This window comes from Pongo pygmaeus, chromosome 16 (assembly GCF_028885625.2).
Source record: "Pongo pygmaeus isolate AG05252 chromosome 16, NHGRI_mPonPyg2-v2.0_pri, whole genome shotgun sequence".
Classification (NCBI taxonomy): Eukaryota; Metazoa; Chordata; class Mammalia; order Primates; family Hominidae; genus Pongo; species Pongo pygmaeus.
The window spans coordinates 38,806,963-38,829,760 of record NC_072389.2 but is presented as its reverse complement, the minus strand read 5'-3'; the positions used below and the strand labels follow the sequence as shown (position 1 = coordinate 38,829,760).

The following is a 22,798-nucleotide window of genomic DNA, read 5'->3' as shown; positions in this document are numbered from 1 at the left end:
GTAGTGTATAGCAATATTTTAAGAAAACATTGGTTCTGAATAGAAAAAGTTCTGGTTGAAAATAATTTACTGTGGCTTGTTTTCCCTTAATATTGATTAGCCTACAGTTTGGTAATTTTTGCTTCAGAATAGATGGAATCATCGCAGTTCTTTCTAGATGGAGTCCAAGCTTGATTCAAGGCTCCTACTTGAAGCTCCTCTATTCTATTCCCTTGTCCTTAGGCAGGATCACAATTAACCCAGATACAAGGACCCTCCAGAAGCAGATTTACAATCTGCCTTGGATTTTAGTTCCAGGATCATTCTACAAGAGAAGGTGAAAAACGTTTCCTGTAGAGGGCCAGATTTTATTTATTTTAGGCCTCGCGGGCCAAACTTTCCTGCCTCTACTCAACTTTGCCATTGTCGTGCTAAAGCAGCCACAGGTCAAATGTACATAAGTAGGTGTGTTTGTGTTCAAATAAAACTTTATTTACAAAAATAGGCAGGGGGCCAAATTTGCTGTGGTCATAGTTTGCCACCCTGTTGTGGAACCTAGCGTGTCAATACTTTTGCTAAGAAATACTCTTTCTTGTATACTTTCTCTTCCTTTTGGTGCTTTTCTATGTCTTATCTTCCACGAAGATGAAAATGTGTCGTCAGCATCTTTAGAAGCACAGCCTCTCCATGGACATGAAGAGTTTAATTAGGTTATGAGTGTGGATGTGCACCTTCTAATACCACTCTGGAGAGGGACTGCAAAAAAGGAGTCACATCCCCAGGTGCAGAAGGGGAATTGAAACCCAGAGCAGACAAGAGACCCTGAGGTCTTAGGATGGAAAGGATTTCAAAATCAGCAACACTGACTCCTCACTTTACAGGAGAGGAAATCAAAGCCTTGCCCATGTGTATTTCTCCAGTAAGATGGAGACCTGCAACCTATTCCCTAACCTCACCTCCTGGCTCCTCTCAGGCCAAGAAAGCCACAGTGCTGCAGGGCTGCTGCTCCCTGCCTGTGTGGCTCCTCTCCTCTCAGCACATGAAATGGGTTGATGACCTTTGAGGGGAGATACTTACTAGACCTCTCCCTGGGGGTTTTGGTGTTGAAGACCGAGAGTGGATTGTAGCGATTAAGGGTGGGCTCCAGGAATGCCACTGGTATGGCAGCTGCCAGCGAAGCCAGACATTCTCCAAGGGCAGGGCGTTGCCTGGAAACAAAGAAGTCCATTGAGAAGTGTTGCCCCCTACATGCTGGTCCCATGCATTGGCGGACCAGGCCTTCCCCATAGATTAATCCATGGACATCCCCAGGCACTAGGCTCAGCAAGGTTGCATGCACTTCTTCCCTTCCTCTTTCTCTGGACGCTGACCAATGCTCTCACTACTTAGATCCTAGTTTTTTTTTTTTTTTTTTTTTGGGACGGAGTCTCGCTCTGTCGCCCAGGCCGGAGTGCAGTGGCGCGACCTCAGCTCACTGCAAACTCCGCCTCCCGGGTTCATGCCATTCTCCTGCCTCAGCCTCCTGAGTAGCTGGGACTACAGGCGCCCGCCACCACGCCCGGTTAATTTCTTTTTGTATTTTTTTTTTTTTAGTAGAGATGGGGTTTCACCATGTTGGCCAGGATGGTCTTGATCTCCTGACCTCGTGATCCACCCGCCTCGGCCTCCCAAAGTGCTGGGATTACAGGCGTGAGCCACCGTGTCTGGCCAGATCCTAGTTCTTAACTGGTTAAGAAGATATGACACACTGTGTGGCTTTGTCCCTCTCTCCCAGCATGTGTGAGCGCAAGTTCTGCTGGTATCCAAATTGAGATGGATCCTCCCTGTTTTCAAAAATGCTTTGAAATCTGTGTAATTTCTCTGTGTCTATTCTCTGCTATGGATGGAGCCTGTGTCCACTACTAGTGGGAACAGTAGGTAGGACACCAAAGCACCAATGAGAGACAAAAATAAAAGACCTGCCCTTACAACAGAAACAATAGGTCCTAAAACCTACTGCTTGATTTACAGGAGAGACCTCAAATAACGGTTACTCTTTTCCCTCTTTTGTACAAATAGTTGACTGTCCACCATATCTTAAGGTCTGGTTCTGAAGTCTTCCTGTGAAGCAAGCAAACAAACAAAAACAAAAGGCTTGGGATTCCTCGTTCAGAGTCCAAGTTCTCCAATTGAGAGTACTTACGCTTGCCTGGAGGGTAACCAAGTCTGTAAGTACAGGGGATGGGAACTAGCCTGTGGCTAGTCAAAGCACAGCTAGAACTGCAATAACTTTTCTTCCTCCCAGATCTGGGCTTAACTTTGGGTTTGTATCTTGTCTACTGCTAGTGAGATAACACAGTGATAGAGCTGGCTAGGAGAGCCCTGTGCAGGGACTGACAACTGTTGCTCTTTTTTTTTTTTTTTTTTTTAATACTTTAAGTTCTAGGGTACATGTGCACAATGTGCAGGTTTGTTACATATGTATACATGTGCCATGTTGGTGTGCTGCACCCATTAACTCGTCATTCATATTAGGTATATCTACTAATGCTATCCCTCCCCCATCCCCCCACCCCACAACAGGCCCCGGGGTGTGATGTTCCCCTTCCTGTGTCCAAGTGTTCTCACTGTTCAATTCCCACCTACGAGTGAGAACATGCGGTGTTTGGTTTTTTGCCCTTGCGATAGTTTGCTGAGAATGATGGTTTCCAGCTTCATCCATGTCCCTACGAAGGGCATGAACTCATCAACTGTTGCTTTCTAATGAATGAGAGACCAGAGCCATCTCTTTCCCACCCATCAACATCTTCTGTCAGCTACTCGCCCATGACTTGCGAGTTTCATGTGATATCAGCTCCCAAATACAAGGGACTTTTTTCAAACAAACCAAAAATGTCCTTTGTTAGATCATGATACAAAGATAATAGGTGAAAACGCAGACAACAGGTCTATAATTACAACTCAGGTGGGGCCGGGCACAGTGGCTCATGCCTGTAATCCCAGCACTTTGGAAGGCCGAGGCGGACAGATCATGAGGTCAGGAGATCGAGACCATCCTGGCTAACACGGTGAAACCCCATCTCTACTAAAAAAATACAAAAAATTAGCCAGGCATGGTGGCGGGTGCCTGTAGTCCCAGCAACTCAGGAGACTGAGGCAGGAGAATGGTGTGAACCTGGGAGAAGGAGCTTGCAGTGAGCTGAGATCACGCCACTGTACTCCAGTCTGGGCAAAAGAGCCAGGCTCCGTCTCAAAAAAAAAAAAAAAAAAAAAAAAAAGAAAAAGAAAAAGAAAAAGACTCAGGTGGGGCTTACTATATGCAAGCCCTCACTCTGCCTTCTTCTGTGGCTGATCAACTCAAATCAAGCACTGATGCTCTTGCATATGAGCTCATGAGCAGAATCCCTGGGAACTGAGGGTGCTGGGCTGCACCTCGGGGAATGTTACAGGATCACCACACGACAATGGCCAGCTTGAGAAAGGGCACTTAGAGCCAAGAGCCAACACTTGCCTCATTACTGTGATTCTGTGGAAGCAGAAGGGCATCCAACTCTTGTGGGTTTCCTTCAGCTCCCTACTGAGACCTGTGCCCAAGACTTTGTGTTAATTGCCTCTCACTGTGACAACAGCCAATAATTCCAGCACCAAGAAGCTAGAATGCCAAAAGCATAGATTGTCTTAAAGTGGATAACAAGTATTTATTATGGGGAGGTTAGGGGAGCTTTTTTTTTTTTTTTTAAACTGAGAAGTAAACCAGATAGTCTTAACCTTAACTTTTGTCCTCCAGATTCTTTCTCATTAAATGCAGGGCAAATATAGAACTTATGTTCTATATTGAACTCTAAATCAACAATGTGATCAAATAACATATCTGTATGGACTAATCATAAGGATTAGAGTCAACCTGCAGCTTTGTTCTAACAGAGAAATAGACACACTTGAGTTGGATCAAAAATATGATCTTGGCTGCGTGCAGTGGCTCACGCCTGTAATTCCAGCAATTTGGGAAGCCAAGGCGGGTGGATCACGAGGTCAGGAGTTCGAGAACAGCCTGGCTAACATGGTAAAACCCTGTCTCTACTAAAAATACAAAAATTAGCTAGGCATGGTGGTGGGTGTCCTGTAATCCCAGCTACTTAGGAGGCTGTGGCAGGAGAATCATTTGAACCTGGGAGGTGGAGGTTGCAGTGAGCTGAGATCATACCATTGCACTCCAGCCTGGGTGACAGGGCAAAAAAAAAAAAAAAGAAAAATTGTGATTTTAACTGGTCTTGAAAAAAAATGACTGCACAAGACTATGAAAGAATCTGCAGACAGCAAATCTAGGGTATACAGAAGTGCTCTCCTTGAGATATAAGATAAATCTGCTGAACTAGAGAAGGAGGAGGGAAGGGTGGGTGAGTTGGCAGAAAGCTGTGTATTCCTTCGAAAACCCACCCAGTCTTCATTCAAGTTACCAAACATATTTTAAAAAGTGATCTTTTAAATTACTATAAGATGAAGTTAATACATGTGGTTTTATGTTTTATCTTCTTCTTAGGCTTGGCTGATAGCCTACTTGGCCATGAAGCATTTGAGCCGATAACTTTAAAATCAGCCCCCAGTCAGCAACACTGGATTGAAAGGTCCTCAGTCAGGCAGTCTCGTCTTAGCTGATGGCTCAGTCTTGTCCTCTGGATGAAGGTTTGACTGCTAAAACCTCCCCACCCAGGACTGCTCCAGAGGCAGAGTGGAGGCCCTTGGACAAACCAATCCTATTGTGCCCTGTGTATCAATGCTGCCCAGAGACGGAGACTGCTGAGACGCAGGTGCTCTTGGCGGAGCTTTCACAATGCAGCTTCACTTCTGAGCAGGCCCCAGGCCAGGCCTATTCCCCTGCCTTTCCTTCTCAGCACCTGCCCTTCCCCGATTATTTCTCTTCTTTACTAAGCTCCAGGTGGTGGCCAGGCATGGGAAGAGGGGCATCATTTTAACTTCAGACCTGAGTTGCCAATTCCCTCGGTGACAACTGAGGTTAGTGAGTGCTTCTACACATCAAATACAGGCATTCACAAGAGGCAATTTGTTTCAGCTAAGAGTTTTAACATCTTTACCATAGTGGCCAATGAGGAGAAATATGGTGCTTTCTCTCTTCAGTCTTGCTTTGTGAATTAGAGGAAGAAATAAGGAGATAAATTGTGAAAGGACAAGAAAGGCCACAGGGAGAGCATTGGGAAAGAAAACCTGGATGAAAATCAGGAATAACAAGGGGTAAGATTTCAAATCTGATAGCTTTATTTATTTATTTATTTATTTATTTATTTTGAGACAGAGTCTTGCTCTGTCGCCCAGGCTGGAGTACAGTGGTGCGATCTCAGCTCACTGCAAGCTCTGTCTCCTAGGTTCAAGTGACTGTCCTGCCTTAGCCTCCCGAGTAGCTGGGACTACAGGCACGCACCACCACACCCGACTAATTTTTCTATTTTTGGTAGAGACGAAGTGTCACCATGTTGGCCAGGCTGGCCTCGAACTCCTGACCTCAGGTGATCCGCCCGCCTCTTGCCTCCCAAAGTGCTGGGATTACAGGCGTGAGCCACCGCATCCTGCCTGACAGCAAATTTTACACAGAGATGAACCTAGGAGACAAGGGGTCCTGAGGTGGCTTGGGACTGGATAGATCCATTATTCTTCTCTCTTTTTTTTTTTGCCTCTTTCTTTGACCAAAATTAAAACCATGATCTCCTGAAAGTAGATTTCTAGAAGGTTAGTCAGACACGAAGGCAGTCCTTGGGGTAAAAGGCTGTTGCTAAGTCTCAGTTCTCTGGTGCTGTGTTGACTCAGGGGACTGGCCCTGCCCTCTCATATTAATTAGTGACAAACTTGACCACTCCACAAGCTCCACAACATTTTCTAGTCTGGGGCGCACATTGGTGCTAATTAGCTTCTTGCCAAGAAATGAACAACAGCTCTCTTGGCCTAGCTGTTAAAAAGTTAAACACAGGGGGAAAAAAAAGTAAAACTGAGAAGTCTGTAAAAGTAAAACCCAGAAGTCTGCCAATTAATGCTCCTGGCTGTGAAATATCAGTGTGAATGACTTTGGCCCCAGAGCCCAAGGAGGGATTGAGCTAGGCAAAGACTTGCTGTTATTAATATAAGGCTCACTGGTCATTAGTGCTCCCCAGCAGGGAGTGTTGGTATGGGCCAAGCTTCTCGCAGACAAAAGCCTACAGAAACAGCTCCATAATAACCAGAGGATATATTGGAAGGGTTTATCATTGCATATGGAAACTCTCTTTATTTAGAGACAAGTTCTTGTTTCGTAGCCTAGGCTGGAGTGAAGTGGTGCTATCACAGCTTACTGCAGCCTTGAAAGCCTGGGCTCACACAATCCTCCCACCTCAGCCTCTTGAATAGTTAGGACTACGGCATGTGCCACCATGACTGGCTGATTTAAAAAATTTTTGTAGTCACTGGGTCTTGCCAGGTTGCCCAGGCTCGTCTGGTCTCGGTTCTCACTGCCTCATACAGTATTTTTCACACAATACATACTTGGTCAATGGTGACAGACTGGACAGTGTTCAGTTTGTATTTCAGTTTTTGTTACATCCTAATTTGACAAGTAGCACTTTCCTTTTCAATCTCTCAGTTTTATTTCCACATATCTGAATCTTGCCTCTCAAAATCGATTATTAGGGATACAGGAAAAGACAAAGTCATCAAAGTAATAATAATAATATCTTGCACGTAAATGGTGCTTTGCAATTTTGAAAGTTCCTTCATTCATATTCCAGAGGGTACTAAAGAGAGGAAATAACATGTAACAGAGAAGCAGAAAGCACAGTGGGGACAGGGCAGGACACGGGTCTAGACAGCAGTGCTGGTGACCTTAGAGGTTTAGGGAACATTGTGCAATGTCTGATCAGAAACAATTGGTCAAAGGGAGCCAGGCAGGATGAAAGAAACAAAATAGCTTTAAAGCATGAAGTAGAAAACTCAGTCTTCATTTGAAACAAAACTGAGACCCAGTGTTTAATGTTATCAAGTTTCAAGCTTTGCCTTCTTGAATAACCCCCATCAAATGCTCTTTAAGTTCATCAAAGTATCTCCAAGTTAAATAATTAGGTATTCTGCATGATTAAATGCACAAACCATTACCCTTCTCTGAAATTTTGTGTCTGCAAACTCCACTTGTCAATGACATTCTCAGTGTTGTTGTCTCAATTAGAAAATATTCCAAAAGAAATGTCTGTACTCTGTTTCAATGACTTTGCCCCTCACAGTCAACCCTATCACCAAGGAGTCTTGAACCATTTCTATCTACAAAGCATACTCCAGGTGTAGCTGGAAAGCAAGTATGTAGTGATCCCTTACATACGTTCATCAGTCAAGGAGATGTCAGCAAAAGGTGGTAGAGAAATGGTGGGTTCATTGTACTTTCCTCTGTGAAACCCACAAGAAATGAAAAGAAACTGGGAAGACATCTTGATCTATGCTAAAATTGGAAAATGTACAATAACTCTGAACCCATAAAATACGAAAACCAAATCAAGTAAGGACACCGAAATGGAAACATACTTTCCAGACCTAGAAGAGGACTTTGGCCTCTGGAAGTGAATATAGGGGTTTTAAGGGGGCCAAAAGATAAGGTTTTGCCTGAAACAATGAGGATGAAGGGTGTGAGCAGGCCACGGGAGACCTGGTAGGCAGCATGCGTGTGGGGCCACATTCCATATTACAGAGTAGCAGATGGGAACAGAGTAGGGAGAAGTATACATGCCATCTGCCATTCTCATGACCTGAACTCCTAGCCTAGAGAAACCCTGGAGGTCAGGCGAAGCGAAAGAGTTAGAAGTAGCCCGTTTTGTGGCCGCAGTTCTCTAAGTAGGGAATACAGTTACATTAAATCACTAAACACAAGTCCTGCGACTCTAGGACGCACTGAGTTTCACCAACCTCTCACCTGGGCCAGCTGCTTACTTTAGTTGGGGGAGAACATCAGAGGCTGAGCGTTGGTACATTGCTAGGGCTAAACACACGGCTGATTTAGGGAGAAAGAGTTAGTTCTGAGCCAGCTTCTCAGATGTGAAGCTGCCTGCTGTTTCTTCCTGTTCATTCTCCTCCATTTTAAAACATGCAAGCACATACATCCTCTCCATTCTCGAGAACTAGCAATGTACCTAATAACCAACACACAGATGAGAAACATAGTTCAGCGGAAAAAATATTTAGGAAAAAAAATACAGAAAAAAGCAATAGGGACAGCCTTAAGCTAGGGGCTTCTCCAAGCCTTGACTTCTACCAACACGGAGTACAAAGCACAGGCACAATTTTCACGGTGCTGCAGATACGCAATCAACCTGGAATGAATCCATGAATAAAGAATAGAAAGTCACATGAAGAGCAGTCTTTTTCTGATCTGACATTTCAGAGTTGACTTTTCTTTGACTTTTTTTTTTTCAAGAGAAGAATGCATAAGCTTTACAAAAAATTGTAGCAAGAAACATACAGACATATGGGTGAATGTATACTTACATACATATAATGAGAGAATGAGAAAGATACTGAGGATGTATTTACAAATGCTCAGTGGGAGAAATAAACTAAAAACATCTGCCTCAAGTGAAATTTGGCATTAACAGAAAAATTTTTTGTTGATTTATCTGATTTGGTATAAAATATGGATAAAACTTTGTCTGCCCAGTTCCTATCCTAAATTACAAATGATTTATCTATATTTTATGTAAAACAGTAAGGAAAGCCTGACAACTGTTAAAGACTTAAAATTATAATAAAAACAAATGTAGCCATTAGTTCCTCAATTTCTTGTATTCTGGAAGCTATTTAGAAGCCGTGATTATGAAGAAACAGACATTTCTACAACATTTTTTGGTTTCTAGTACATGACTTCAAGTCAGTAGTTCCTTAGTTCTTGAAGGAGCTGAAGTCTTTTATTTCATTTTTGGCTTTATTGAGAAATTGCAATTTGAATAAATATAAGTTTTGACATAAGACAAGGGTTCACTGCTAATTTGTTTGATAAAAGCATCATACATAGAGGCAGCACATGGAAAGCAGATACCGAAGGATTTTAGATTAAGTAATTGTAAGCACAGACCGAATTTTTTGCAGTTTGCTTGTTTGAAAAGGCAAGAAAGAAAACAAAAGTCTTCCAAGGATAAGAGTAAGATCTAGAGTTTTGTTAATACTGTTTATCCTTCCAATCTTCCCCATGGATTAAACAGAACAACAGAACACAAGGCATTTGATGCTGAAAAGCAAGGGTCACCGAGGGCCTCTGCTGCGACAGGCAGATTAGAGAGGCAAAACTGGAACCCACACACTTCTGCAGTCAGCTTGCTCAGACTCAAGAGTATTGACTAGCATTGCTAATACCAAAGTGTGCACTTGTTGAAAAGTATAGCAAATCTGACAGCCAAGACTGGTAAAGGTCCAGGGTTGTAGCACACAGAAACTCATTAAACAATGAAACAACGGCCTCATGTCCCTTGAGCTTCTCAGCAAACTTTAACCTCAGAAACTCTGGAAGCTATTTAGAAGCTGTGATGCTGAAGAAACAGACATATCTCCAACACATTTTGGTTATGAGCACATGATTTAGCCTGGTTATATTGCTTCTCCAGCCACATACATTCACCAGCTATCTCCACAGAAGTCATAAATCTCAGTAGCCTCATCATTACACTTCTTTATATTGCCATAAGCATGTCATAAACAAAGTTCAAAACCACCACTCCATATCAGTGAGCATTTTGGTTTTGCTGGATTGAAATGATATTATTGCTTAAAACACTGTAAGTAACATTTTGCCACGCCTGAAAGTGTTAGCCTCTTCGTTCACTAATTACCTTTCAACATAAATGTTCTTTCCCGTCCCAAGGGAGTAGAGGCTGCACAGTATGTGGTAGCATGAAATCTGCACATCACCCACTGAAACAAAGAAGAAATGTCATTGATTTGCATCAATCCTGAACACAGAAAGGATCCATGAAGAGGAAAAAAAAAATGCATGAGCACCAGTCAAAAGTAAAAGATCTCTCTCTCTCTCTCTCTCAACAAACATATCCCTTTTCTACCCAGATGCCAGTTTGCTAATTGCTGGACTGGGGAAAAAAAAAAGATAGGAAAAATCCTCCACTAGCAATCCTAGTTCCTTTGTGGGGCTTATCATGAAGATTACATTGCTTCACAGGGAAAGGAATCATATGACCAATGGCTCCTTCCATAATGCGATTTGGTTTGTTTCCAATAGAGAGAGACATTTTAGCCAAATTTTATCCAGTGCAATATTTCCTTCCTTTGGAAGGAAGAATGCAGAAAATCTGAAGCTTGAATGAGCGTTTTGCTCATTTCCCAGGAAGATATGTCCAACTGCTAGATTTCTCTTAGAGACAGAGCAAAATCCCTCACGTCTGCCTATCCCAGGTTCTCTGCCGGGTGTTCTGCAAAAGGCAATTCAATAGTATGATTTTATCATGTTTCCTAGGGGAAGGGCATGTTTTGCTTGTGAATCTGCAGGCTACACATCCCTAGCCATGTCTGGAGCTCATACCAAGGCCGGGACTACTTTCAGAACTAATTTAATGTTTTATTTTCCGACCAAGGAATTGCACTGTTTCTATGACACAAAATGAGTTTGGATGTTCTCCCAGCCCCCACACAACAGAAATCACTGATTTTCAGTTGTTCAAGGATATAAAAGACATAGTCTTAGCTATCAACAACTGGTCAAATTAAATCATGTCCCAATATTTAAAGTGTAAAACTGAAGTTTGGTGGCAGACTATCTGCACAGGGGGCTGGAGGAGGCGGTGGCACTAAACATGGTGTTAATGCAAACTAAAATAAAACCAACCAACTTTGGTCTTCTGAAAGCTCAGATAATGAAATGTTGGCATTTTTCCTTTGCTCCTGGTATCCAATGAATAAATTAAGTCTTCTTAATAAGAAAAATGATGTCTCAAAAACCCAGGAGCAAATCTATATCTCCCACTGTATTACTCAGATAACCTTTCAAATTAAGCGAGAGTACAATAGCTGAGAGCTAGACCAGCAGATGGGAAATTCTGGTCCAGAACAAAAGTGGAAAAAGATAAATATTAAATATTCAAATTAGAGAATTTCTTTCCATTCCAAGAGTATATTACTTCTTCTTCTTCTTCTTTTTTTTTTAATCTAAGAAGGAAAAGGCATGGAATAATTCTCTCTCTGCTCTGCCCTCAAGGTCAACATAAGTGAATGGGCCCTGCACCTGCTATCTGGGGCCATGTGCACATAAATCCATGACAAATACCAGTAGAACTCACAGAGTAGATCCATTCCAAACTGATGCTGAGTGACGTGCTCAAAGATGGACGTCAGGATGGGGAGCAGAGCCACCGTAGTGTAGTTAATATTCTGAGAAACGCCTTTAATCTGCGTTCGGGAATGGGTGAACTTCCCAAGTTTCAGGTTTTCTGAAGTCTTCTCCAAATCTTCTGCAGCATTTTCAAAGAATGCTCGTAACCCAGCCTTCACCAGCTCTGAGCCTGACTTCATGACAGTCCTGCAAGCAAACAATGTTCAAATCTAGAAGCATAATCTGAACTTTTGGCCAATCTGCTTCTTGAAACTGGCAGTGTCGTCTGGGCAGACATTTGCCACGCCTGTCACTCAATGACACTGTGTCAGGAGAAAGGGAGAGAGCAGTTAACATCCAGGAAGAAACCTGAATCACACAATCCCAGAGGGGCTAGCCACTGGACAGTCTGAGGAAAATATTGCTCACCTCTTCAGGAAATGCAGAGAACAATTTAGAATGAAGCCAATATTGGTCACCTGCTATTATCTACAGTAAGTTGCAACTGGCTAAAGTCTTCTGTAAATATCTAGTTAAAAGAACAGGGAAATGAGTTTTAAGAAAAGTTCTGGGATAAACAACTTTTTTTTTTTTTTTTTTTTTTTTTTTGAGACAGAGTCTCACCCTGTCACCAGGCTGGAGTGCAATGGTGTGATCTCAGCTCACTGCAACCTCCGCCTCCCAGGTTCCAGCAATTCTCCTGCCTCAGTCTCCCAAGTAGCTTGGATTACAGGCGCCCGCCACCACGCCCGGCTAATTTTTGTATTTTTAGTAGAGACGGGGTTTCACCATGTTGGCCAGGATGGTCTCCAACTCTTGACCTGATGATCTGCCCACTTTGGCCTCCCAAAGTGCTGGGATTACAGGCGCGAGCCACCGTGCTCAGCCTAGATAAACAACTTTTATAAAGGCTAGCTAGAAACATAAAGTCTTCTGATGTAAGACCTCTTAGAGAAAAAGAGCAAGGAAATAAGTCAACAGAAGCTTAGATTTCTGCCAGTTTGCAGGAAATGTCCTAGGTTGGATGAGGAAAGAGAAAAGAGACACCTAGCCCTTTTAAAGTAGACAGCTTAATCAGACCTCTGGAAAACACAAAACAAAACATTGAAATGTGATCTACAGGGATGAAGATCAGCTATGGACATTTGAAGCCTTCCCTCAAAACTACAGTATTTCATACAACTTAGAATTGGAACAAAGCTTACAAGTCATCTATAAGTTTTGTATTTCTATATCTTATTCAGAAGATTATGAAAGACTTGGTTCAAGGACAGATGCTTTTTATCTACATCATTTTCCTGATAATCATTCAACTCATCAAGACAATACAAACAAAGAAATAAAGTCAGTAAGGCTTGTTCTTATCCTATAAGTATTCATGAGCTATCTTCCTTTTTTTTTTTTTTTTTTTTGAGATGAGGTCTCACTCCGTTGCATAGGCTGGAGTGCAGTGACCTCTCATGAGAGCCTCCCATGCTCAGCAATCCTCTCACTTCAGCCTCCCGAGTAGCTGGGATCACAGGCATGTGCCATCATGTCGGGATAATTTTTAAAATTTTTTGTAGAGATGGGGGTCTACGTTGCCCAGACTGGTCTTGAACTCCTGGCCTCAAGAGATCCACCCACCTCTGCCTCCCAAAGTGCTGGGATTACAGGTGTGAGCCACTGCATCTGGCCCTTCCTAACTTTCTAGTCCCAGGTTTTGTTAGGAATAATTACTAAACACACCAACCTGCAACTGACCTTCATTTAAAACAAAACAAAATAAAACAAACAAAAAACTGGACTCTCTCAAGACTTTTCCCAAGTTTCTTGCAGTAAAGATTTCTCATCCCTTAAATAGTCCTTACTCTCCTCCTTTTTTATAGCCATTCTCAGTTCATTGTGGATTTTCATCTTTGGGACGCTCTTTTAGTGTCCCACTCTTTTAGGTTGGTAACCTCTTTTGCATTGGGTCTTAGGAGGTGTGTCCTCCTCCCAATTTTGATAAAGACGTTTCTTTCTTTTTTTTTTTTTTAAAAGATGAGGTCTCTCTACATTATTCAGGCTGGTCTTGAACTCTTAGGCTCAAGCAATCCTCCCACTTCAGCCTCCTGAGTAGCTTCGACTATAGGCAGAAATCATGGTGCCCGGCTCTGACAAGGACCCTTCTTAATGGGCATGTTAAAGAAAGGTCCCTGTCAGTTCTTTCCACTGATTTTCTCTTATTTTTATTTTTATTTTTTTTAAGACAGGGTCTGGCTCTGTCATCCAGGCTGGAGTGTAGTGGCGTGATCTCAGCTCACTGCAACCTCCACCTTCTGGGCTCAAGCCATCCTCCCACTTCAGCCACCTGAGTTGGGACTACAGGCATGCACCACCATGCCTGGCTAATTTTTGTATTTTCTGTAGATAAGATGTTTCACCATGTTGCCCAGGCTGGTCTTGAACTGTTGAGCTCAAGTGATCTGCCTGCCTCAGCCTCCCAAAGTGCTGGGATTATAGGCGTGAGCCACCGTGCCCGGCCTGCATCTCTCTTTTCAGTCTCATCACTTGTGTTATTACCAGAACTTATATATTATTTTTTAAGACTTCTTCCCAAATCCCTAGGCCACGGGATCAACGTCTTTGTCTCTGATTCTTTTGAAGCCATTTCCTTCCTTGACCATTTTGAATTCAGAGCGCTGTGGCTCATCTTTTCCATAACATTTGTAGATTCACCACCCACCAGTGGGGTTTGCCACATTATATATTTTATCTTCTGAAAGACGAACTTCTTAGGAAGGAAAGACAAGAATTGATCAGGGCTTTGCATTCCGTCTATGCCATGGCAGTGGCTCTTGTTATGTGAACTGAGAAAAAGAGAGTGCTACCTTCTAGGGTCTTTGCCCTGTCTCCTCACTCTTCTCAAAGCCTGGCAGCAGCGATCTGTCTTCTCTTCAGTATAAGTAGTGAGATGAGAGGGTCAGAGAGGAAGTCATGAGAAACTATTGGGAAAAACTGGGCAGACTTACCTTGTGTCAAGCGTCTGAGCTAAGATGTGAAGACAGCTCACCATTGTAGTAGAATCACTACCTAGAATAAAAAATATCATCTGTGATTCCCTCAAACCACTCAGCCTGTCTTTCAAATGCAATCTTCTCCATATGCACAAGCCACAGCCCAGCATAATGAACTACCAACACATAAAGTGCTGGGCCTGTGTTCAGAGACAATGCATTAATTTCTAGCCTGACACAGCCTTTGCTTTATGATGGATGTCAGAGGCAGAGCTTAAAATTTTCATTGGTGTGGAAAATCTGAGCAGTTAAAAGGGTAAAGGGGTCATTTATCATGCTTCAGATCAATTTTCTATGGCAAATTTAGGTGACACCTTAGTCCCAAGGCCCGGGTTGTCTGAGGAAGACACAAATAAAGACAAAGTGCAAGTTCAGGATAATTACAGGGAGGAGCGGTGCCTTGAGCAACACTTCACTTACCAAAGAGGGAAATTCTGTGTCTAACAAGAGCGGCAAGTTTGCAGAACAGGCTGAAGCAAAAAAGAAAGCAATTCAGAAAGTCACAGAGATTAAAGGACTCATGCTTTGTATCCCCCACCCCAATGTCCCTTACACTGTGAAACAGAGAGCACAGAGTGGCATTCTAGGAAGATGCACTATGTTCCTAGCAAAGAATCCTCTGGTCCACACTCAGGAACATGCGTGGTTCACACTGCCTTGGAGAATCATGAAAGGTACCTTGCAGGCAGCTCCATCTTTATTAAACACAATCCCTCCGAAACAGTTATAGTATTTTGCAGTGACTCAGTGCAAAGTATCCTTTGCTATAGAGTACCATGTATTGAAACGTTCATTTGTGTGACATTCAGGGATAAATGAGGACTCCGGAAAAAAGCATGATTTTCCCCTTGTTGCAATGGATTGCAAACCATTTTGTAGCTTGAGGGTATGAAGCTTTAGTTGGGAGGGTGGCAAGAAGTTGGGACTGGAAAAGTGTTAATGGTTCAGGTACAAGGTGAGATTGTGTTAAACGAAAACATTTTAAGAATTGTGTATTCTCTGTCATCTCCAGTTAGTCTCCAGGCCTGACCAGGTCACCGTTCTAACTGGGTCCTTGGAAACTAGGAAAGGCCATGTTGTATATTTTTGTGTTTTTTGACTCTCTTTTATGCTTTCACCCATATTTTCCACTGTGGAACCACTGAAGGTTCAGCTGTGCCTCATTGTTTGACTTTCCACAGTGCCTAACGAGGGCCTTGTGATGTTAGAAAGGAGTCCATCGCTGTTTCTGAACATGCTGCTAATGGACCTCATCTAGGGGCACTGTGGCCATCATTTGACCTGTGCTGCTGAAGCTCTTGGGAAGAGATTGCTCAGAACTGACATTACTGACACTGGCATGGCTAGACAAGAACTTTGCAGTTGCTTCAGAAAGCAGTGGAATAGAAAGAGGGAAAAAAGAGAGAGAAAAAAGCCACCTGTATAGACCATGGGGTCCCCTGGTGACACATGCCCAGTTTCTGATTGATAACTCATCATGGAGCTCCTTACCCCATTCGGGGCAGAAGTCTTCCACAGGACAATTCAAATGTGGAAGGAATACATCCTGAGTGTTGATGGGGATGAAAACCTGCTCACCTTTAAATGGTTTTCAATAAATGCCCTGAGTCTTTCTGGGCTGTCTACTGGAAAATCACAACAAAAGTTCCCATGGCTAGTTAATTGGTTTTGCAGTGGAAAAGAGTTGGAACCCCCTGGCCTATAGCTTAAGAGAACACACAATAAGTTACCAGAAATTTGGCAGCCATCTAGGGTGAAATTAAACATCGGCTGCTCTCTTTCTCTTCCCGTGGTGTTTTTTTCAGAGACGGGTATTTGATGCAAACTCACAGAGCTGGGGCAAGGGGCTAACCCTGTGGAATGTGGGCTCTGTAGCTCTGTGATTAGCTGGGATGTCTTGGGGAAGCCCCTTAACTGCTCTGTGTGCTAACTTTCTCACTGTAGAGAGTCATCATAGGACTCGGGTTTCAGAGTTAGGGGCAGGTAAACGCAGGTATTTCTGGTGAAAATGCTTCAAGTTGGACACATGTTCTGTGTAAACACAAAACAATGTTTTTCTAACAAAGGCAGATATTTGGGTTGTTTGATCCTAATACTAACCACGGCTAATCTCATTGTCAGAAGTGCTTTCTCAGGCATGCCAAGGCCAGGATCTGAAATTTCCAAAGGCTACTGCTTGTTCCCTATGGAGCCTGGGATTTAACTGGAAGCACTGTCTTTAGCCCAGAGTTATGAGGGGCCTGAGTCCCCAAGTGCCTCTCCTCCACCTCAGAGTTTGAAGACAATAAATGAAAGGAATCTCAGGGAGAGTCTGAGACTCATGGGCAAAGGGCTGCAGATGCAGAAGAGGTGGCGCAAGGGCGAAGGCTACAAAGAAGAGGAATCTGGCAATGCAGACACATTCAGTGCAAACATGACTGCTTCTGTGGGAGGGCAGCAAGCACACTGATGGATTTGAAAGTTATTTGCAAGGCTGATCAGCTCTAGGTTGTATTCCAGCCGTGACAAATGGTGCCTGGTTGAACAAATGTTACATTTCCATGAATTAATAATCTAAGAAAAGTAGATAAAGAAAACAGACACATCTGCCCTCTGTTGGATTATCTGAATATCTCACTTTACTCACTGTTTCCCTAGCTTCTTATAAAACATTGCATCCTGCAAAACATTGCATCCTGCAAATGTTTAGGAGGTCGTCGGTCAGCACCTGATTTTAAGAGTATCTCGTTTTGATAGCATGGGGCGTCTCCTGTCTTAACTTAGAGTAAGTAATTATAGTGCAGAATAAATCATACTCGATGTGGATAGACAGGACTGTTTTTCTTTGTTTCTTTTCTTTTTTTTTTTTTTTTTGAGATGGAGACTCAATGTGTTGTCCAGGCTGGAGCACAGTGGCGCCATCTCGGCTCACTGCAACCTCCGCCTCCTGGGTTCAAGCAATTCTCCTGCCTCAGCCTCCAGAGTAGCTGGAACTACAGGCGCATGCCACCACGCCCAGCTAATTTTTTTGTATTTTTAGTAGACATGGGGTTTTGCCATGTTGGCCAGGCTGGTCTCAAACTCCTGACCTCAAGTGATCCACCCACCTCAGCCTCCCCAAATGCTGGGATTATAAGCGTGAGCTACCGCGCTGGCCAGGACTGCATTTTTATTTTTGTCCAAACTTAGAAGGGTCACTTTGGACAGTGGAATGAACCCAACTGAATTTCAACTTCTTCTTCTGGAAAATGGAGATCATACTACACAGGCAGTTCTCAGAATTTAAAACATGATGTTTCACAATGATTTTTACACAAATGGGCAATAACTCTTATATATAAAAAACTGTGCTCAATGTTTAGTTATGCTAACTGTTTCATAAAAGTTAGCTAAATCTCAAAGTTGAATATCCTCTCCAAGATGGTGATATTTAGTGGCTGGGCCCTATAATGTACACTGTTCACTGGATGCTAGGGAAAGCGCTTTTAGACTATTTTCTTTTTTTTCTTCTTCTTTTTTTTTTTTTTGAGACGGAGTCTCACTCTATTGGCGAGGATGGAGTGCAGTGGTGCCATCTTGGCTCACTGCAACCTCTGCCTCCCGGGTTCGAGTGATTCTCTTGCCTCAGCCTCCTGAGTAGCTGGGACTACAGATGTGTGCCACCATGCCCAGCTAATTTTTGTATTTTCAGTAGAGACGGGGTTTTATCATGTTAGCCAGGCTGGTCTTGGACTCCTGACCTCAGATGATCTGCCTGCCTCGGCCTCCCAGAGTGCTGGGATTACAGGCGTGAGCCACCGTGCCTGGCCTCTTAACTGTTTTCATTAGGGTCTTAGCTTTTTGCTACTTAAAAGTCTAGTTCATTCCTGTATTTCTTTAATAAAATACAGAGAGAACCTGAGGCACAGTAGAATCCATCTTTTAGCCCAATCATGACGTATCCCGTCTTTTCTTATTTCTGTTAATGTATCTACATGTTAGCCTAGTGGAATGAACAGGAAGGCTGGTGCTTTTGATGAAAAATTTTTTTCCTATTAGGAATTTAAATTGAATTATGTTGCTTTAGACTACAAATTTCAGCTCACTCACACCAGGACTTGTATGATCTGAGTCTTCTTTTTTTTTTTGAGACGAAGTCTCGCTCTGTTGCCCAGGGTGGAGTGCGGTGGCATGATCTTGGCTCGCTGCAAACTCCGCCTCCCAGGTTCAAGCGATTCTCCTGCCTCAGCCTCCTGAGTAGCTGGGATTACAGGCACGTGGCACCACGCCCGGTTAATTTTTGTGTTTTTAGTAGAGACGGGGTTTCACCATGTTAGTCAGGCTGGTCTCGAACTCCTGACCTCATGATCCGCCTGCCTTGGCCTCCCAAAGTGCTGGGATTACAGGCATGAGCCACCGTGCCCAGTTGATCTGAGTCTTTTTAAAAGTTTTAATCTTATAGAGTTTGATAAGCATGGGATGGAAAGCAGTGTCTACCTGTTTATTCACAATGTTACGTGTTCACTTTTCCCAAGCTTCAGAATGATCTTTGTCTTCTTCTCAATGTTGTCTCGGGACAGATGCTGATTTCCCTTTTTTTAAATTATAGTTTAAGTTCTGGGATACATGTGCAGAACGTGCAGTTTTGTTACATGGGTATACACGCGCCATGGTAGTTTGCTGCACCCATCAACCCGTCATCTACATTAGGTATTTCTCCTAATGCTATCCCTCCCCTTGCTCCCCACCTCCCAACAGGCCCCGGTGTGTGATGTTCCCCTCCCTGTGTCCATGTGTTCTCATTGTTCAACTCCCACTTATGAGTGAGAACGTGTGGCACTTGGTTTTCTATTCCTGTGTTAGTTTGCTGAGAATGAGCGTTTTCAGCTTCATCCATGTCTCTGCAAAGGACATGAACTCATTCTTTTTTATGGCTGCATAGGATTCCATGGTGTATATGGCCACATCTTCTTTATCCAGTCCATCACTGATGGGCATCTGGGTTGGTTCCAAGTCTTTGCTATTGTGAACAGTGCCACAATAAACATACATGGGCATATGTCTTTATATTAGAATGATTTATAATCCTTTGGGCATATACTCAGTAATGGGATTGCTGGGTCAAACGGCATTTCTGGTTCTAGATCCTTGAGGAATCGCCACACTGTATTCCACAATGGTTGAACTAATTTACACTCCCACCAACAGTGTAAAAGCATTCCTATTTCTCAACATCCTCTCCAGCATCTGTTGTTTCCTGATTTTTTTTTTTTTTTTTTTTTTTTTGAGATGGAGTCTCACTCCATCACTCAGGCTGGAGTGCAATGGTGCAATCTTGGCTCACCGCAACCTCCACCTCCTGGATTCAAGCGATTGTCCTGCTTCAGCCTCCCAAGTAGCTGGGATTACAGGCATGTGCCACCACGCCTGGCTAATTTTTTGTATCTTTAGTAGAGACGGGGTTTCACCATGTTGGCCAGGCTGGTCTCAAAATCCTGACCTCGTGATCTGCCTGCCTTGGGCTCCCCAAAGTGCTGGGTTTACAGGCATGAGCCACCGTGCCTGGCCTCCTGACTTTTTAATGATCACCATTCTAACTGGCGTGAGATGGTATCTCATTGTGGCTTTGATTTGCATTTCTCTAATGACCAGTGATGATGAGCTTTTTTCATATGTTTGTTGGCTGCATAAATGTCTTCTTTTGAAAAGTGTCTGTTCATATCCTTCACCCCCCTTTTTGATGGGGTTGTTTTATTCTTGTAAATTTGTTTAAGTTCCTTGTAGATTCTGGATATTAGCCCTTTGTCAGATGGACAGATTGCAAAAATTTTCTCCCATTCTGTAGGTTGCCTGTTCACTCTGATGATAGTTTCTTCTGCTTTGCAGAAGCTCTTTGGTTTAATTAGACCCCATTTGTCAATTATGGCTTTTGTTGCCATTGATTTTGATGTTTTAGTCATGAAGTCTTTGCCCATGCCTATGTCCTGAATGATATTGCCTAGGTTTTCTTCTAGGGTTTTTATGGTTTTAGGTCTTATGTTTAAGTCTTTAATCCATCTTGAGCTAATTTCTGTATAAGGTGTAAGGAAGGGGTCCACTTTTAGTTTTCTGCATATGGCTAGCCAGTTTTCTCAACATCATTTATTAAATAGGGAATCCTTTCCCCATTGCTTGTTTTTGTCAGGTTTGTCAAAGATCAGATGGTGGTAGATGTGTGGTATTATTTCTGAGGCCTCTGTTCTGTTCCATTGGTCTATATCTCTGTTTTGGTACCAGTACCATGCTGTTTTGGTTACTATAGCCTTGTAGTATAGTGCGAAGTCAGGTAGCATGGTGGCTCCAGCTTTGTTCCTTTGGCTTAGGATTGTCTTGCCTATACGGGCTCTTTTTTGGTTCCATATGAAATTTAAAGTAGTTGTTTCTAATTCTGTGAAGAAAGACAATGGTAGCTTGATGGGAATAGCATTGAATCTATAAATTACTTTGGGCAGTATGGCTATTTTCATGATATTGATTTTTCCTATCCATGAGCATGGAATGTTCTTCCATTCATTTGTGTCCTCTCTTATTTTCTTGGGCAGTGCTTTGTAGTTCTCCCTGAAGAGGTCCTTCATATCCCTTGTAAGTTGTATTCCTACGTATTTTATGCTCTTTGTGAGAATAAATGCAATTGCGAATGGGAGTTCACTCATGATTTGGCTCTCTGTTTTGTTTATTATTGGTGTATAGGAATGCCTGTAATTTTTTTCACATTGATTTTGTATTCTGAGACTTTGCTTAAGTTGCTTATCAGCTTAAGGGGTTTTTGGGCTGAGTCGATGGCATTTCTTAAGTATAGGATCATGTCATCTGCAAACAGAGACGATTTGCCTTCCTCTCTTCCAATTTGAATACCCTTTATTTCTTTCTCTTGCCTGATTGCCCCAGCCAGAACTTCCAATACTATGTTGAATAGGAGTGGTGAGAGAGGGCATCCTTGTCCAGTGCCGGTTTTCTAAGGGAATGCTTCCAGCTTTTGCCCATTCAGTATGATATTGGCTGTGGGTTTGTCATAAATAGCTATTATTTTGAGATATTTTCCATCAACACCTAGTTTATTGAGTGTTTTTAGCGTGAAGCGGTGTTGAATTTTATCGAGGCCTTTTCTGTGTCTATTGAGATAATCACGTGGTTTTTGTCATTGGTTCTGTTTATGTGATGGATCATGTTTATTGATTTCTGTATGTTGAACCAGCCTTGGATCCCAGGGATAAAGTTGACTTGTTTGTGTTGGATAAGGTTTTTGATGTGCTGCTGGATTCGGTTTGCCTGTATTTTATTGGGGATTTTTGCATCGATGTTCATCAGGAATATTGGCCTGAAATTTTCTTGTGTGTGTACATGTCTCTGCCAGGTTTTGGTACCAGAATAATGCTGGCTTCATAAAATGAGTTAGGGAGGAGTCCCTCTTTTTCTGTTGTTTGGAATAGTTTCAGAAGAAATGGTACTAGCTCCCCTTTGTACCTCTGGTAGAATTCGGCTGTGAATCCGTCTGGTCCTGGGCCTTTTTTGGTTGGTAGGCTTTTAGTTACTGCCTCAATTTCAGAACTTGTTATCCGTCTATTCAGGGATTCAACTTCTTCCTGGTTTAGTCTTGGGAGGGTGTATGTGGTGCCCAGGAGTTTATCCATTTATTCTAGATTTTTCTAGCTTATTTGCATAGATGTGTTTATAGTATTCTCTAATGGTAGTTTGTATTTCTGTGGGATCAGTGGTGATATCCCCTTTATCATTTTTTATTGTGTCTATTTGAGTCTTCTCTCTTTTCTTCTTTATTAGTCTGGCTAGTGGTCTATTTTATTAATCTTTTCAAAAAACCAGCTCCTGGATTCATTGATTTTTTGAAGGGTTTTTCATGTCTCTGTCTCCTTCAGTTCTGCTCTGATCTTAGTTATTTCTTGCCTTCTGCTAGCTTTTGAATTTGTGTGCTCTTGCTTCTCTAGTTCTTTTAGTTGTGATGTTAGGGTGTCAATTTTAGATCTTTCCCACTTTCTCCTGTGGGCATTTGGTGTTATAAATTTCCCTCTATACGTTTATTGCTTTAGCTGGTGTCCCAGAGATTCTGGTATGTTGTATCTTTGTTCTCATTGGTTTCAAAGAACATCTTTATTTCTACCTTCATTTCATTATTTACCCAGTAGTCATTGAGGAGCCCATTGTTCAGTTTCCATGTAGTTGTGTGGTTTTGAGTGAGTTTCTTAATCCTGAGTTCTAATTTGATTGCACTGTGGTCTGAGAGACAGTTTGTTGTGATTTCTGTTTTTTTTACATTTGCTGAGGAGTGCTTTACTTCCAATTATGTGGTCAATTTTGGAATAGGTGCATGTGGTGCTGAGAAGAATGTATATTCTGTTGATTTGGGGTGGAGAGTTCTGTAGATGTCTATTAAGTCTGCTTGATCCAGAGCTGAGTTCATGTCCTGCATATCCTTGTTAATTTTCTGTCTTGTTGGTCTAATATTGACAGTGGG

The 22,798-nt window shown here is 42.6% G+C and overlaps 1 protein-coding gene across 1 annotated transcript in view; it reads right to left on the bottom strand.

The window, feature by feature from the left end:
* Nucleotides 1-22,798, bottom strand: part of RYR3 (ryanodine receptor 3) — a 566,641-nt gene that overhangs the window by 85,347 nt on the left and 458,496 nt on the right. The window contains exons 61-65 of the mRNA XM_063652550.1: nucleotides 14,752-14,801; nucleotides 14,287-14,347; nucleotides 11,262-11,500; nucleotides 9,804-9,885; nucleotides 1,057-1,187 (exon numbers count right to left, since the gene is read on the bottom strand). Coding sequence (XP_063508620.1) covers nucleotides 1,057-1,187; nucleotides 9,804-9,885; nucleotides 11,262-11,500; nucleotides 14,287-14,347; nucleotides 14,752-14,801 — 563 coding nt within the window. The remainder of the gene's footprint in view (nucleotides 1-1,056; nucleotides 1,188-9,803; nucleotides 9,886-11,261; nucleotides 11,501-14,286; nucleotides 14,348-14,751; nucleotides 14,802-22,798) is intronic.